Below are 17,512 nucleotides of genomic sequence, written 5' to 3'. Positions count from 1 at the left end.
CAAGGAAGGAGGGAGGTATAAATTCCTCCCCTGCCAAGGACTCAGCTGAGCCAGCCCAGTGAGTCAAGCATTACTGTTCTGATTGCTTTTCTTAGAGATTAATTTCAGTGTACATTTCAGATAATCCAGAATCACTCTTGAAGTGACAGAAGTAATTTTAGATGAAGCTTGTCAGAGGAGAGGGGAAAGTAAAGGAAAACCTTTGTTCCAAATGAAATGACCCCTCCTGGTCAGGCCACTCTCAGGCTGGGCCATCACAACACATCCTTCTGGCCTGTAACGCCATCTTTGTGCTGCCATCAAGTATCCTGCTACCCTACGTCATACCCTCTCAGAAGCGTCAATACACTTTTAACATTCTCTGCTCCTTTCCAACGCTGCACAAGTGATGGCTGCTCTCTTAGACTTATTTTCAGATTTCTGTAGTTCTTCCTCAAAGACAAAACTCCTTGAATTTCTGTCACCTTGTGGCTGCTCTGCAGAATGCCTTTGTAGCAAGCATGCAGGATTCAAACAGCGAGCCCTCTGAAACACTTAAGTGTCTACGGTCCTGCGCAATTTAAGCTACCAGGAAGATTACAGCTTTTGCTTAAAACTCGGTTAGTTTTACAGCTAAACTGATTAATTTAGTTCACAATTATCACCTAGAATAGACCTGAAAGAAGTAACTGAAGGAACCAATTTGTCCAGAAAAAAGAAACACAATCACAGAATCACGGCATGGTTGAGGTTAGAAGGGACCTCTGGAGATCACCTGGTCCAACCAGCAGGTTGGCCAAGACTGTGTCTAGGTGGTTTCTGCTTATCTCCAAGGATGGAGACTCTACCACCTCTCTGGGCAACCTATGCCAGTGCTTGGTCACCCTCACAGTTGAGAAAGTGTTTCCTGGTGTTCAGGGGGAATCTCCTGTGTTTCAGTTGGCGCCCATCGCCTCTGGTCCCGTCACTGGGCACCACTGAAAGAGCCTGGCTCCGTCCTCTTTGCACTCTCCCTTCAAGTATTTATACACATTGATGAGGTCCCCCGGAGCCTTCCCTTCTCCAGGCTGAACAGCCCCAGCTCTCTCAGCCTCTCCTCGTAGGAGAGATGCTCCGGTCCCTTCATCATCTTTGTGGCCCTTTGCTGGACTCTCTCCTGTAGCTCCATCTCTTTTTTGTACTGGGGAGCCCAGAACTGGGCCCAGTACTCCACGTGCGGCCTCACCAGTGCTGAGTAGAGGGGAAGGACCACCTCCCTTGACCTGCTGGCAACACTCCACCTCAATGACATAATACTTGTCATAGCACCTTAAAAAAACCCCCAACAAATGGGCAATATTTCTATAAATTTCAAAGGAGAAAAACATGCAGGAAAGCTGCTGTCAACATTTTCAGTAATTCCACGCTGTGCTCTTCTGTCAGTGCAAAGCACAATCTTTTTTGGAGGGATTGGGAACAGTATCAGGATTTAAAATTTTTTATTCTCCTTCCTGCCATCCTTTCTGATATATTGGAAAGGATCAACAGGATTGGTGAGTATGGAGTTTTTGCTCTTTTAACCATCTCTAACAATCACACAAGTTGATTTTCTTTTGTCCTGATGGAAGGCTGGGGTTTTTTTCAGATCTAGTTTCTCTTGTGGGTTCTCCTTTAGATTTCAAGTCCAAATGTACATTTGCTATATGAATAACAACCCCTGCTTTATGCCTAAATGGGTCTTCCTGATGGGTTTTTATGATACGCGTATGCTGTCTACCTCTGCATCTCCCCATTCACACTGCCTATACGAGAGTTCACCTCTGTAGGTAAGGACACTGTATGCTTGAGGCGAAAGGCCAGCAGCCCCATGTAACCTTATGCAAAATGAGGTTTGAGAAACACAACTGAGATAAAGATCATCCCTTACAAACACCCAAGGAGACCTCACCAGATGGGCGCATCAGCTGAGCAGCACGATGGAAATCAACTGCTCCACCTCTCCGCTCTTGTCACGAGGAAACAGAAATAGAACAAGAGCGGGAGAAGGGCAACATTATTAGCAAAGCACAGGGCTGTGAACAAGTGTTTGATATGCAAGCATACTAACATCCTGCTTTTAAAGTAAAACCGACATAAAACCACTGCAAATGGGCTTTCAGAGCTGGGTTTGGTTTCAGGCATTCCCATACCACGCTTGGTTTCTTCTCTCTTACGTACCAGCAGACTCGGTTCAGTCAGCTCGCTGTCTATTTACATTACCACAATGCATTTGTCAACCCTCCATCAGCTACAAAGCTAGGCTCCCTTCAAGAGGCGAGTCACGGCTCGGCTCTCCGAGACCGCCCGTCTTCCCGCAAATCCCTCTGCAGGCAAGTGCAGGGCAGGCCCTGGGAGAGCACCAGGAAGCAGCAGCGTGTTTCTTCCCCACGCCAGATGCAATAAGCGGCGCAGCCCAACGGCTGAGTAACACCTGCCGGGGGAGGCCGCACGCAGGCCGCACGCTAACTCATGGAAGTCGCTTCCCTGCACCGATTTCCTCCTTCCTTACCCAGCCTCCGGCCGCCTCCCCGCCTGGCCCCAGCGCCAGCTTCGCCGCGGCGGCCGCCGCCGCCCCCAGCAGCCCTGCGGCCCCCGCTGCCGCCGCCCCGCCGCCCGCCCGCATGGCGGGCCCGCCGAGCCCGCCGCCTTCCGGGACGCGCCCCGCCGCAGCACCGCCCCTGCCGGCCCGGGGAGGTGTGGCGGGCGGGCCGCGTTGCTGAAGGGGAGAGAAGGGCAAAGAGAAATGCACGGGTGCAATGGTGGTTGATATACAAAGGGTTTATATTTCAAAAAAAGGATGCAGTACGGGAACAATGTGAGTCCTGCTATAGACATACAACACGGAGAAAGGCTCACGGACAAGAAAGTGCAGCAGGGATCGTGCGTCCCCATGCAGGGAGGGGCGGAAAACGCGGCCTGCATGGAAATAGTCCAGAAACAGTCCCACAAGACAGACAGGTGCTCTGAGGAACATTTGTAAACCTAGAACATGGCAATAACAAATAAAACCCACAGGAGACAACAGCTTTGTGGTCCCAGACAAACCCCTCTAGGCTGTTAGTAATCAGTTACTTCTGATCTCTATTATTATTTGTCTACAGAAAAAAAAAACCTCCCCAGTTTAAGGTCAGTTTTTTACTTCTACAGTTCAAGTGGAAACAAAGCTGCAGGATTAGGCAACTTTAAAATTCATAGATAAGCTGGGGGAAATTCTTCTTCCTCTCAGCCAAATACTGAAGTAACTCACTAGGTATCCCGCCCTTGACTTGACACACATTTTCCTCTCCATTCCCTTTTGCCCCATCGCTTGTGAGCAAAGGTAGTATTGTACAAATTATTACAGATGGTAATCATACTGATGGTATTACAGCCAGTAAAAAAAAAAGCTAAACACAAGTGTTTGATATTGGTATGTAAATCAATATTTTGTGTTCCACTAATAAAAGTTGCAGTTATGCAATAGATCTTAAGTGCAATTAATGAACTTATGCTATACTCCTAAAATCTTATACATATTTTCAGATCTTGTTTCTTAACATTTCTAACTTTTGTTTGATAAGAAAATGGCTGCAAAATACTTCAAAAGAATTTCCTACAATGCTAATATAGAAGTCTGCTGTACGTTTATACCAGGGGAAAATGTTTAAAAAGCATTTTAATTTCAAATAGAGAAAGAAAAGAATACAAAGGCAAAAGATATTTATAGTACTGTTTACAAGTCTATTACTAAATTCACATTTGTGCTTCACTGAACAAACTTCAATATGAAAATTATTTTTAAGCAACCCATAAGTATTAATAGTTAATACATTTGACAAATTAATTTTAACCCAGTAGAAACACCCTATGTTTAGCTAAAAAAAACAAACACGAAAAAATTGTGCTTTTTAAAATTTGGCTCTGGTGGAAAATGTAGCATTTCAGAAGAGGTAGGAACCTGAATAAAAGCACAAAAGGCAACAAAAATCCAGGTGTGTTCCCAGTGAGAAAGCTTTTCCTTGGCAAGGTACAAAAGTTTCAAGGAAGTATCTTCCAGAATCTATACAAAATAGGTTTTTGAAAAATTATAGGAAGGTGTTAATATGTCATTGAAAGCTGCCCACTTAGCTGGAATAAAATTCTTCACTAAAAGTTATTACCAGCAAAAAAATCCAGGAAACTAAAATACTTGATTATACCAGGACCACAGCAAAAGTCAAGTTCGACAACTGGCTTTTGCTTATTTTGTACACTTTAAAAAATAGGCTCTGCAGTTTTATTTGTGTCATTATAGCTGATCATGATGTCTACATATGTCACATTTTTTTGATTCTTTCAAAAAAGCATTTTCAACTCGTAGTTTTTCAGTCTCCTGTAAAACAGAAAAAACATGGGTGTATTAAGGAAATTACACTCACTTCTTTCATATCTCTAAATAAGTGGTATCTACACTTGTTCAAGTGTCTTATACACTATGTACTTGAGCAAATAAAATGGGGTGATTCTTGTCTGGGGCCTGTGAGGAGACAGACCAGCCATGACCTACACAACTGCATAAAAAAAAAAAAAAATCAGAGGTATCTATTAAGAGCAGCAGGAATTTTAGTTTTCATTCTCAAACCTTAGCTTTCTTCTAGGTCAGGCCATCACTTCATCTGTATTCTACTCTGCAACTTACCTCAGTAAGTTTAGTGTAATCTTTCTTCAGTTTCACAAGATACTGAATCTTCTGGTTTAGGTTTTGATGACCAAGTAATTTCCCATTCTCCTCAGCAAGAGAGTCAACTTGCTTCCTCAGCAATTCCATTTCCTGTAATTAATACATACATTGTATACCTCTTAACTGTAGCCCCTCCTCTTTTCAGAAGAAATAGCTTCTTTAAAACTATTAACGTACTGAGATTTAAGTTTATTGTAACATATTATGCAAGAGTTGTTTCATTCAGGAAACACCTATTTGTCTTAAGTACTATATTACATCCCTTCTAAAGGGCAAAAGCACCATTTGACTTGTATTACAAAGTGCAACAGTGATTTCCGTACCCGGAGTTCCACCAGTGCAGGAAACAGCATTACAAATATAACTAAACTGCAAGACAAAACATTTTCAGAGGCAGTCTTTGATGGCTAATTAATTCAGAATATTGTCCAATTAGCAACAGTTCTAGCTCTGCTGAATAAGATTCTACTGCAAAGACAACAAAAAAATTATACATATAGAACCTTTCCAATTCTGTCTCTCTCTTCATATGTTTCCTCCAGTTTTGATCTAATTTCTTCTTTTTCATGAAATGCTTTCAGCTCCAAAGCTCTTGTTCGTTCCATCTCCAGAGTCATTTCAAGACAAGTATTCTCTTTGATTTTGAGGGTATTTTTGGTCTCTTCTAATCTGCCAATAGAAAAACATCATCTAATATTAAAACCAACATAAATGGCATACAACTGAATTAGTAAGTCATCCTTGGACATGTAGGCAGACTCTTCTAAAAATATCCTTTAAAGACAATTTATTTTTCCCTAGAACTCAGTGCTAACAGAAGGAAAAATTACCTTCTGCTTCACAGCTCTTGAGTTTGATACAATCTCTTAACTAGTCAGTGCTTTGGAGTTGCTCTTCTTTTTGGGAAGTACACTGTTTCCGTAACACGTCCACTCATAAAAGAAAACAGAAGCTTCACCTACGAGAACGCTAGGACTTCATTTAAGGCATGTAAATTTGCCAGATAAACTCTGCTGCTCTTCAAGTTTCCCCTAAACTGCTTGTTTGTATATGGCTTTTCCCCAATAGCCTTGTTGCCCAGAAACATCTCTGAACAGCTCAGAGATGGTCTGAGCTTGTTTGGCCTGGTAACAGAAGGACCACCACTTTGGATAGATGTCTTGTCTGCTGAAAATGTTTTAATTCTATCAGGCTCACAGAATATTAAACCATGCCATCAAATTTAGCAGCCTGTCTACTGATTATATGAACTTTAATAGTTTTGCATGTCTCTTCAACTATTGCATACATTAAAATATTTTTGTCATCAGTTTTCTTTCACTGAAGCCTGGCGTTTAAGATCTACTGTATAAAAACAGTATTCATTTGCTGCATTTGTCAAGACATTTTCTTGATGACAAAATAATCTTTTTCCTCTTTGTACATTATGTGTTTGTATGAGACATCGTAGCACTGTTACAAAGTGTATTTCAGAGACCAGACAGGTATGAAAAACCAATGCACTGAATAGCAAAATAACCCCTAATCAAGACTAAGGTTTCTGGAAAACTTAGTATATATTACTTTTGAAATGTCTGTGTTCATAAAAGCTATCTTCATCCTTAAAAGAAGTTACTTACATAGAAAGCATTCCATTAAATGTAAATAACTCAATTAGGAGATTCAGCCACTATAAGTCCCTGAAGCAATATAGATTAGGAAAAGAATAACAGGAGCAACACTTTCAAACTAATTTTCATCTACTAATTCAGTATTTTATTTATTGACTACTATCCACCCAAGGTGCAAAACACTTGAATTTCGAGGACTACTTGTACGATAGTGCAAACACAATCTAGGAATCCTCTAAGAATAAACAATTTTCATTATTCAAGCTGAAGCACAAAAAATAAAATGAATAGCATAAAAAAGCAAAGAATTAGATTAAGTTTAAAATTTTAAAATATTTATGGTATTAATAAAGAAATGAACAGTATTTCAGTTTAATTTGAAAAGAAATGTGCTTAGAATTGACTGCATATAAAAATTCAAAACATAGATAATTTTAAAGAATTAAAAATGTCCTTACAATTTAAGTTTTTCTATGGTTCCACCTATTTCAGAGTATTTTCCTGATGTAATGCTACCCTTTTGGAAGATATAGTAATAGGTGCTACTACCACCTACTGATGAGAAAGTAAGAACTCAATGTGTCTTGCAGAACTGTAAACAACATTTCCAAATGACATCTTTTGTAGTTTCAGATCTTGGATTTCTATTGCTTAAATGTACCTTTTTGGTATTAACAAGTTTAATACAAGTCTCCAGTTCAATGAACAATATTAAACTTACTCTGCTTTGATTTTCAGCATCTCCTCCATTGCTTTATTCTGTAAGAGTTCCAAATATTAGTTACATTCATAATGTTTAATATACATATATATGTATGCAAAATTATTTGCCACTTAACTGATGCCAAGTATCTCATTCCGGATCCCAACAAAAATCATCCTACTGCCCAGTAATCACATCTCTAACATTCATTATAAGTTCATCTCTTTGCTATATGCACGAATTTCCAATTTCATGCCAGCACAGCAGTATCTCTGCCCATTCATACACAGCAGAGCTCTGACAGGGGGTTCTTCTGTCTGGGAGATCTGTGGCAACCTCCGCTGCAACATTAACCTCCCTTTGGCAGAGCCTTGACATAGCAAGTGACACAATTTTAACTTTCCAACTTTGTGGAGATGAGTCAGATTTAGTGATCCAAATCTGTTTTTGCTTATTGTGCAATCTGACACCCAGTTCACTGGTGTTAGACAAGACGGAAACCTTAAGAGATACATATCAGGCTCTGTATCTGTTAGAATTCATTAGAAATCAGTGTTTGTTTCACTGCCATGAAATAGAAGAAAACATGTTAATACTTCATAGCAGAGAAACAGCAATTGACTGCTACATGAAAAAGGTAATATACCTTGGCCAGTCGTTCTTCAGCAATCTCATCCTCTTTCTCTTTGAGGTACTGAACATCAGGATGTTTCTGATCACTAGGAAATCCAAGAATGAAGAAAGTTTCTCATAAACAGAGTAAACTAGTTGCAAAAACAACATCTTATCCAGATTAAACCAGTAAATGTGTGTAGTTGTCTTGACACATGTTCATACCCAGAACACTGAACATCATGAAAAAACTCTGAAAGGGTTTAAACTTTTATATTCCAAGAACATCACATTTTCCTTTGTTAGAGTATAGAAAAACTAATATTTTAATGAAAACAATTAAAAATGTAGTAACTATGCAACTGTATGTTAGCTTTGGGATTGAGGTAAATGTTTTATTAGTTCATGATGTTCATGTGCATATAGACTGCAGAAAGCAACTCCTTCCTATAAGATCTTTGCTCAGTGGTCTTGCCAAGTTAAGAAGGTAAAAGATTTTTGTATTCAGAAGACTTGGAAACCTTTTATTTTGTTAGTTTTTAATAAACACAACATTGGATGGAAGTAAGCAAACACCATAAAAGTAAAATAACCCGCAAACCAACACACCATTGGGACCACTTCATTCTTGTAGTATGCCATAAGGGAAGAAATTCATTGATTAACAGTTATTGGAATTGGATGCAATTATAAAAGATCACTGTCTTCAGTAACTTAAAATTTTTGTCAACTTACCTAGCTAGGTTGATTTATTTTTCGTATCTGGTATAAACAGCCTCAGTCTGAGAGAGTAAGTTTGTGTATGTGTGGGTGGTTTTTTTTGTTAATGTTAATTAAATGCCAGCTTAAAACATCTAACAACTTCTAAGAACTAAAATAAAAATAATTTATTTTCCTTGTTAGATTTTGGTACCACCCACTTCCAAAATCCACCCAAATTCATCCAACTTATAAATGGTTGGACAAAACCGCAACACATTTTGTTTACTTATTCTCAGTGAATACTTATGTGAACTTTAAAAGCTCCAAGTTTAGAATCATTGATTATGCCTGAGCCTTTCAAATTCCAGTACTGGTCAGCCTGTACCAGCTCCAAAGCAGTGAACTGAGCCCGCTCCAGCTTAGCATTACAGAGGTGAAGGCTGACCTTTCCTGTACAGCTTGCTCTTCCCTGCCCTAACAATAAATACCAAAAGAGAACAGGCACTTGGTCTCATTTGGTATTCTCAAACATCCTCCAATGCAGTCCAAGATCCTCACATCTCATTACTTTGTCATGTGTGACACCAATGATCACATCATCTTGCTCTTTAATGTTGGGCCACACAAAAGGTAACTACTACCTGCTGCTGCTATCAGCTGCTCCCATAATGTATGAGGCATGTGTCTGTTGTGAATATCCCCAACTGAGATATCTAAACTTGATTTTTCAGGGAGCATGCAATATACTATTAGCCTTCAGTCTATTCAAACCATAACTCCTATCAACTAACAGCAGCTGGGAATTGTTAATGCTTATCCAAATTATATCCCAAGGTCCCAAGTTGGGAATCCAGCAAATGAGGAACATAAAAGTAATGCTTTTCTGTGAAAATTTGGTCCAAGTAACCTACTCCATAAACTGCGTGAAAAACAAAGCCACAGAATCCAGTTTTCCATGGCAAAGTAACCCCTTCTTGTTTTTCTGTGATTCCCATTTCAGTTCACAACACGCTTTCAAATGTCAGCTGCAAACAAAGCAGAAGGCCCTAGAGACATCATCGTCATTCAGTATCCCACCTGATCTGTCCCACCAAGTAGGCATTGTGCACAGAATGTTTTCCACAAATTAATTTCTTCATAATTGAAGATTACTGTATAATATATATAATGCAAGGACAAATCTGAGTTGCACAGACACCTGCAATTACAGTATCTTCTAATTGGGATACTTAATTTTTCAAATTTAATAGTGTTCTTTTACATTAAACACTTATCTTACCAAAAAGTAAGTTCTAAAACTGACAACACTGATACTTCATTGAATAGAGATAAAAGTTCTGGAATATATTTTTTGATACCTTAAATAGGCAAAAAAAGATTAAACTCCTACCTAGCATTAAATTACTGTTTACTAAATTGACCTTAAAATTAATTGTCATTAAATAAATATCAACAGAATTATTTGTTGCCAGTTAAGATTTCTTTTCACAAGATGTAAAACAGCAGGTTATTTAATTCTTTACAAAATTGAAAACAAGGAAAAAACAAAACAAGCAAGCCATGAAACAAAACCTTTTCTGTCCAAAACTAAGCTGTATAGATTAGTTTGAACCAAACCTCAGGATATCTCCAATCTGAGGTATACAGCAGCATACCATCTTATCAGAGGAAGTTCATTCCTTACCCTCAAAAACACGAGGTGGAGAGCTGGTTCCATTTATGTCCGTGTTAAAACTTGTGTTGAATTCATTTGGACATTTCCTATCTACTGAATCCATAACTGCACAAGTGATATGGCAATATATAATACACAGCAATGGCTATGCATGTTATTATTTTACATTCTATTTCCATTTACTTTATAAAACTTTGCTGTATTTACGAATTTGTGATTTAAAGGCAATAAAGTTCACAAGCTAGTAAACAATTGTCATAGAAAAGGCTGAGTCAATCTCTAATTACACAAACAATATGTAAGATTGTATTTCAAATAAAAAATTGTTTATCTTAATTGCTTCAAGTTAAGACAGGTTTTTCTTGTTTTATTTTACTTTACCTGTTCTTGCTTAGTCTCTGAGCTTCTACAAGGCTCTGTAAATTCCTGTTGTTCTCCACCAATATCTGCATTTCCAGACGCAAGTTCTCTAACTCATTTAATTGTTCCTAAGCAAGTGAAATTGGAAACATTTTATTTGAAGACCGAGTTGAAATTCCTGTTTTCATTTCCAGTTGAACACCTTTTTGAGTAACATAGAAGACAAGACTATTTCTCAGAAAACAAGCACAGTTCTCTGGCAAAGATATGCATCACCCTTCTAAATCAAGTTTCTAATGACACTGTAAATGGAATGTCAGAACAGTTTCATCAGCAAAAATGTTACCATTTGATATTCACAAACAGGAAACAACTCAGTCCTTGGGAAAATGAGATATAATGGACATCTCAAGCAAGTTGTCACCATTCGTTAGCAGCCTAGGTAGAGAAGACCAAGAACTGCCTTCCTGCTTTAATGGACAGACTACTAAGAGCAGCTCATTAAAAATCTGAACTCTGTATTCTGTCTTATTTTAGCCTTACAAATTGCCTGTAGAGATTAACTCATAGTACCTTCAGCCTTAGAATTTCATCATTTTTAGCTCTTCGTTCTTCATTAAGTTCATGTACAAGGTGCTCCAGATTTATTGCAGAAGCCCTCCGATCAGCTATTTCTTGCTCATGAGTTTCCAAGAGCTTTGCCAAATTCACATCAAAATTAGGGGGAGTTTTTGGACACTGGCAAGTTAAAAGAAACAAAACCCACAAACTATTAGTAAGGAACTGTTTCCCCTATGTATTGGTTACATGTTTTAATACTTAATTGGAGTAATATATTAATAAATTCCTTGCAGACAAATAATCAATAATACATTTAAGTTACAAACAAGCTCAATGGGATTTGACCATTCTCAACATTGTCATTTCTGGTCCCAGCCTGAAGCCATGCTGTAAAGTTTATTAGTCCTTTTCAATGAGTTTTAAAAGTCATTACAATAAGAATGTTTCTCTCGCATATACCATACCTGGGGAAATGTTATTGAAGATGAGTCCACAAAGCAATCTATTTGCTTCATTTTTAGTTCATATTCATTCTTCCTCTTCTCCAGTTCTTCTGTCATTCTGTCCAGCTATTAAAAACCCCAATTATAATTAAATTAGCTCATAATAGACACAAAATATTAAAGAAAACAGCAGACAGATCTCTATTTTGAGCAAGGTTAAGTACCCCGCAAGTTATTTGAGGTTACCTTAGACTTCACGTCCATAATTATTTTCTATATTTACCTAATAACTATTAATCTAATTAAAATTAAACTAGTTGCATGTAACAAGCATTTTTTGAAATCATATCTACACTATATACTGTATACTGTGTAGTTAATCTGAATTTTGTTCTTGGTATATGATTTTTTTTGCCTTGCTAACATAGTCTACCTTTCAAAGGGCTTGCTAGCACAGAAAAACTATTATGAACTTTGTTAGCAAACATTACTGGTCAAAACACGATTTGATACAAAGATTTTACTGGTATAGATTTAATCAATTTCCTCAAAGAGAATATGCTAACATGACAAAAGGACTCTTCTTTCCAAAGTAACTTACCCTTATTAGAGTTTTTGCCAACACAAATATATTACTTAGCACTATGACAGTTGTGACAACTAGAGCTAAAATTTGGACAAAAGTTTAACATAGCTATTTGGTCTGCTAAAGCTCCAAATCACTGTCAGACTGCATGATTTATGGAGCTCAACAATTACCTCCACTACATAATGATATAGTTTGTGGATAAGTGTTAAGCAGAGGAAAAAATAATCCCCTAAGTTACACTGCTTACAACCTCAGGTTGCTCTGTTATTATATGTACTGATAATTTTACTTTGCTTTCAGAGTAAACATTTTCATGATCTCTAGACACCATTTCCAAAGTATTTAAAGGCTATCTAGCCTTTTTTCAGAAGCTTTTGAACTACTACATTGCTTTTACAGGAAGGAGCATTGCTCTTCACCGAGTAAAATTACAAGTAAAACCTTTTCCAGAAGCTACAATTAACCACAGCTCCCTCCCAAGGAGCTAATTATCAGAAGAATTTCCTTGTTTTACCTGTTCCCTGAGTTCCTGGATTACAGCTTCTTTCTTTTTTACGTCTTCCTGCACACACTGAAGCAATGAATCATGTTTCTTAGAGGCCTCTGTCAGTCTTATCAGCTGCTCAGTGGTGTGATGCAAGTCTTCACACAGAAGGTCTCTCTATTTTAAGTCATTGGATGAGTAAAGAAAGAAATGTTAAGGTTATTACTCTAAAGCATTTGTTTCAAGATGTTTTGTCATTGTTGCTAAGATGGCTAACAGCTACAAGCATCTCCCTTTTCCCTCCACTTTTTCATCATGAATTGTAGCAAGCATTCATCTATAAATTTCTTATTTTAGCACGTTTTCCATATCCATTGTCTTTGTTGCAGAACAAAAATGAGAACTTTCCTACAGTATAGTTACAGTTATATACTTGTGGGAGATATTTGGAATCAGACACTGTTTTATAGTAAAATATATACTTAAAAAGAGATACTATTCTTTAAATAAGAAACCAGAAAAGAATGTATAGATTTTAATCCATGCTGAATTAGTGATTACAGCTTTTTTAGTGCACTGCTGTTTTGTAGATACCTCTGGATTTATTCTAGGATCTAGTTTCCCACCCTCTCTGATAGGGCATCCTACCTACACAAGGTGTATTACCCAAGAAGGAGAAACAGTACTTAGTATTTTAAATGCCACCTTGGACTTAGTTCTTCATGTCCAGTCAAGAAAGCATGAAGGAAGTCAGTAACTGATGTACAAAGTCAAAGGAGAAACACGATGATTTTGTCAGGAGCCAGTTACACCCAAGGATAGCAATGGAATAAGAATTGTTACTTCAGTTTAAAAAAATAAACCAAACAAACCCCCAAAACCCCAAACCAGAAAGTGATCCATTTGGCAGGCAACTCAGTTTAGGATTCCAGAATGTCAAACTTAGATATGTTTATTAATAAAGATAGTCTGTTTATTAAAAATAGTGGAAATATATTTAAAAATTGTTTTTGAGAAGCAAATACTACTCTGGAAGACTTTATTGGTGCTATATGATTGGACTAAGCATATGTAATATGACAGATGATCTTGTAGAAATTGCTTGTAAGGAGAGGCTGGTGGCTTAGACTGATGACATGTTCACCAAAATAATGGTGAGAGCAGTAACAGGAAAGACAAAGTTAAAAAAGAAAGATACAATTTTAAAAAGCAAAACCGCAGTTGAATCAACCATGCATCCTAGATCTGTTTCCAGCAGGTGGAGCTTTTAGTTAAAATTACGAGTAAGGAAAAGATGTTACTGAATATAGTAGCAGTGGGGGAAGAGATAATATTGAACATAATATATTCTTCAACCTATTTTAATTTCTCAGCTGCATCATCTAATGTTGCCATTAAATTCAGCTGATGACTCCTTAGTGGCCTTAACAAAATTAAACCAGGCTTTTAGCATAGGTTTTTATGAAGTAGCTTATAAAATATTTATGTCAAGTAATGTGATAATTTAACAGAATTTGTCAGGTATCTCATGAAAAATTCCTTTAAGAACAGCTTAACTAGCTTTAGTTGGAACTAAAATGAGGTTAAGTTTTACACAAGTATTTTAAGCAACACCACATCCAATTGGTCTCTCGAACAAATAATCATAATATACCAACGTTAATGTTTTTACCTCAATGTTATCAGCTATTTGTCTTCTCTCCAAGGCTTCCCTCAGTTCTTCAATCTTCTTTTCCTGGTCCTCTATGATTCCCTTGCTTTCTTCTTTTGCAGCCAGAACAAGATTATACTTGCACTACGAAAAGGATTAAATTAAATTTTAGAATATTTTAGGAAAACATGTTATCAAAGAAAGTTGGCAAACATAATACAAATAAATGTGTATCACAGATCTTATGATGACAACTACAAATGTTCAAAACCTCATCAGTGTCAATGACTAAAATCAGAACGATATACTTGCTAAATTGTATAAACTATGTTATTAGAAATGAGTTGTCAGAACAATGGAAAAGATTATTAATTTAATATGTATTAGCCACCACAATACATATTAACCACTACCCCATTATTAAAAAAAAAAAAAAAAAAAAGATAACCATATGTAGAAATCTGTTTCATCAACATTTTGTCTGTAGGACCTTTTGAATTCATAGTTCATACATGGACAGTATCTAAAGCATTCTGTGGGTTGCTCTATCAGTTTGCAAGCCAGACCTATTTTAATAAAAAGGATGCATCATATTTATTCATAGTTATTAAAATATATAGTTTTAGTTCTTTATACTTATGCTTTCAGATGTAGAACATAGTAATATCAGCAACATAAAAATTCACTCCCTCAAAAATGAGTTTACAATTCAGCTTCAATTGTTGAGGTCTTAAATTGCCAATTTCTGAGAAAATCTAAATGTGACTGTCAGGTAAGTGTAGTTTACAGGATGTGAATAGGTCCCTTTAGAGACACTGCTCTTTATCCACCACGTGGAAAGAGTTCAGTTTTCAAAACAGCCTTAGGCATAAAGTGTTCAGAAGATTTCAACATGTCAAAACAAAGAAGTTTCCTTCTAAAATGCTACAGCAAGTTACACTGAGACCCATGATAAGACATGTCATTGCCTTCCATTTCTGAAAAACTATACCATGTCCTTCAAAATGACAGAACATACATTTATATCCTCGAGCTCTCTTGTCAGCCCATCTATGGACTCAGTTTTATGATTAATTGAAGACCTCAGCTCCTGGATCTGTCTCATCAAGTCAGTTACAACTTCCTGCAACATAAAAAAAAGTTAATCCTGATACATTTTTTATATATATATATAAAATATGTATTTTATTACTCGACTTTCTTTGGTGTATAATTTGTCAATCCCAAATTCAAACGGCCATTTGAAAATGAGGCCTCAGTACGCACATGTAAAGGAGTAACAGGAAATTTGCATTTAAATAATTGGCTTTTGTTCTAAGCACTTACATAAAGAATTAAATAACCTGCTGTGTTCATTAGAAGAGAAGACTAGCCCTCTGATTTAGTCTCAGGCTGTAATGGGTTTGTAATAGGAGAATAGAAGTACTATAGTTCAAGGTTACATTTGTTTGTAACGGAAAAAGGCACATTCAAGAAACACCACTGCACTGACAATACCAGATTCTTCTGACCTTATATGTGTCAAATTTTTTGTTTTAGCATGGAAAAAGCAAGACTTATCAATGCACCATGTTGGATAGTAAACCCATTATGTGATTTCTTATGCCTGTTTTACATACAGCATAAATGCTTGTACTATGAGAACTTTTGCTATTTAAGCTTACAGAACACTGGAGCAGTCTTTTCACGTAAAAGTGCTTTGATTTTATTAATAAAGATACCCGCAGTCACATTCTTACATCACCTTTCTTACCTTTTCTATTAGCCCATTACGACATGACACTGACTGGAAGGCCCTATTAATCATCAGGGGAATTATACATCGTTTATGCATTGAATGTTTTGTCCAGTAGACAGCTTTACCTTGATTTTTTTTGTGTGTGTAACCTTCAGTTATCTTGTGTTTTCTCTGAATGCATATCAGTTTCCTACTATCCTGAAAACTCCATGCCAGTAAAAGGTAGGATTTATTTTACAGTTACACAGCCAGGATTGTGTAGAATCACAGAATTACTAAGTATCATAGAAAGGCTCTGGGCTTTCAACTCTACTACAGAACATAGTTACCTGCAAAACTGGGTATCAGTAACAGAAATAAGCCCAAACCTTATCCGCATCATTTGTCTTCTTCAAAGAAACAATAAACTCTTCAGCAGCAGCCAGCTCCTGTTCCAATTTCTGCAGTTTTGCTTCCTAGAAGAAATAATAATTGTGAAGGACTTACTTTTGAAGTATGTTTTGTAAAGCACAAAGCCATGAAAAAAAATGGAAGGAACTAAGTTGTTTACCTTACCAGAAAAATTAAGTAGTAACTTAACAAAACAATCTGAAACCTGAGAACTCTATATTTATTTTGCTGGTAATCTACAGAACAGTCAGTTCACCAATAAAATTGCTATTAATGCACAAGGAAATCCACGAACACACAATTTAGTCATTCGATTCTGCTGTTGTACCTGCTGCTCACACTGTGTGACCATTTCAGAGGATGGTTTCTCCACCTGTGCTTTTTCAAGTACTTTCGAGAGCTCCCTGGAGAAGAAAACATATTTCTAGTGAGAAATATAATAAGAACATAAGAGAGCTTTAACAAGAATCAAGTCTACGTTTATTCCTATTTGCACTTAATTTTTTTGAAGAGTTCTTTAACTATCACCTTACCAGCACTATACAAAAGACTAATAGTTTAGTTACTAGCCATACACTGCTATCAGTAGTGGAACTTCATCTTTGACATGAAGAACTATACTTGTAATGAAATTACATTTGTCATGTTAATTGAATACATTAAAATGAAGTGTTCTAAGCTGGATAAAATAAAAAAAGCCCATTATGTAATTATCTCCACCCAGCTGGGGAAAAACACCTCTACAAATAGGACAAAACCAATAAAGTCAGATGAAAATAAACCCTACTACTAATTAAAACTTACTTTGAATTGTTTTCTTTGTCTTCTTGTAATTGTAATGTTAGTTTTTCATTATGTTCTTTTTCTGTTTTCAGGAGTTTCAAAAGGTTCTAGAATATCAAATGTTGTTATAACAAGTTACAATATAAGGTCTTTAGAATAATTTAAACCAAAATAAAAATCTAAGTCTCCTAAGATGACTGAAAAAAACCCCCACAAAACCTTAGATGGAAACAGAAAGATCTTTGGCTTTGTTCTAGACAAGTTCAAAAGTAAACTCTTATTTATATTAAGCAATCAGCTCTTTTCACCTCCCATTGATAATGGTTTCATTTATATAGCTATAATGTTCCTCAGTATCCAAGGCTTTAAAGGGAGAAATTAGAATTTTTCAAATGTAGATTAATTTGGGGGGATTTTTCAAATTCTAACCAGCAGCTCAAGATATTAGACTATAAGGAATTTAAAATAGTAATTTTCAATCTGTCAGTATTCCTTTAAACACTAAAAAGGAAAAC

General features: G+C 36.7%; 2 protein-coding genes across 2 annotated transcripts in view; both read right to left on the bottom strand.

Annotated features, from left to right (window-relative positions):
- The window catches only part of TGM4 (transglutaminase 4), a 35,072-nt gene extending 32,436 nt beyond the window's left edge, over nucleotides 1–2,636 (bottom strand). The window contains exon 1 of the mRNA XM_072853780.1: nucleotides 2,507–2,636. Coding sequence (XP_072709881.1) covers nucleotides 2,507–2,620 — 114 coding nt within the window. The 5' untranslated portion in view covers nucleotides 2,621–2,636. The remainder of the gene's footprint in view (nucleotides 1–2,506) is intronic.
- A 999-nt stretch (nucleotides 2,637–3,635) lies between these two features.
- KIF15 (kinesin family member 15) overlaps nucleotides 3,636–17,512 on the bottom strand; it is a 36,929-nt gene continuing 23,052 nt past the window's right edge. The window contains exons 22-35 of the mRNA XM_072853779.1: nucleotides 17,019–17,104; nucleotides 16,543–16,618; nucleotides 16,193–16,279; nucleotides 15,105–15,209; nucleotides 14,108–14,230; nucleotides 12,466–12,612; nucleotides 11,384–11,488; nucleotides 10,932–11,096; nucleotides 10,380–10,486; nucleotides 7,656–7,728; nucleotides 7,028–7,065; nucleotides 5,200–5,365; nucleotides 4,655–4,786; nucleotides 3,636–4,348 (exon numbers count right to left, since the gene is read on the bottom strand). Of these exons, the coding sequence (XP_072709880.1) occupies nucleotides 4,265–4,348; nucleotides 4,655–4,786; nucleotides 5,200–5,365; nucleotides 7,028–7,065; nucleotides 7,656–7,728; nucleotides 10,380–10,486; nucleotides 10,932–11,096; nucleotides 11,384–11,488; nucleotides 12,466–12,612; nucleotides 14,108–14,230; nucleotides 15,105–15,209; nucleotides 16,193–16,279; nucleotides 16,543–16,618; nucleotides 17,019–17,104 (1,494 nt within the window). The 3' untranslated portion in view covers nucleotides 3,636–4,264. The remainder of the gene's footprint in view (nucleotides 4,349–4,654; nucleotides 4,787–5,199; nucleotides 5,366–7,027; nucleotides 7,066–7,655; nucleotides 7,729–10,379; nucleotides 10,487–10,931; nucleotides 11,097–11,383; nucleotides 11,489–12,465; nucleotides 12,613–14,107; nucleotides 14,231–15,104; nucleotides 15,210–16,192; nucleotides 16,280–16,542; nucleotides 16,619–17,018; nucleotides 17,105–17,512) is intronic.

Source organism: Ciconia boyciana, chromosome 2, assembly GCF_034638445.1.
Source record: "Ciconia boyciana chromosome 2, ASM3463844v1, whole genome shotgun sequence".
Classification (NCBI taxonomy): domain Eukaryota; kingdom Metazoa; phylum Chordata; class Aves; order Ciconiiformes; family Ciconiidae; genus Ciconia; species Ciconia boyciana.
This window is presented reverse-complemented; position numbering and strand designations above follow the sequence as displayed.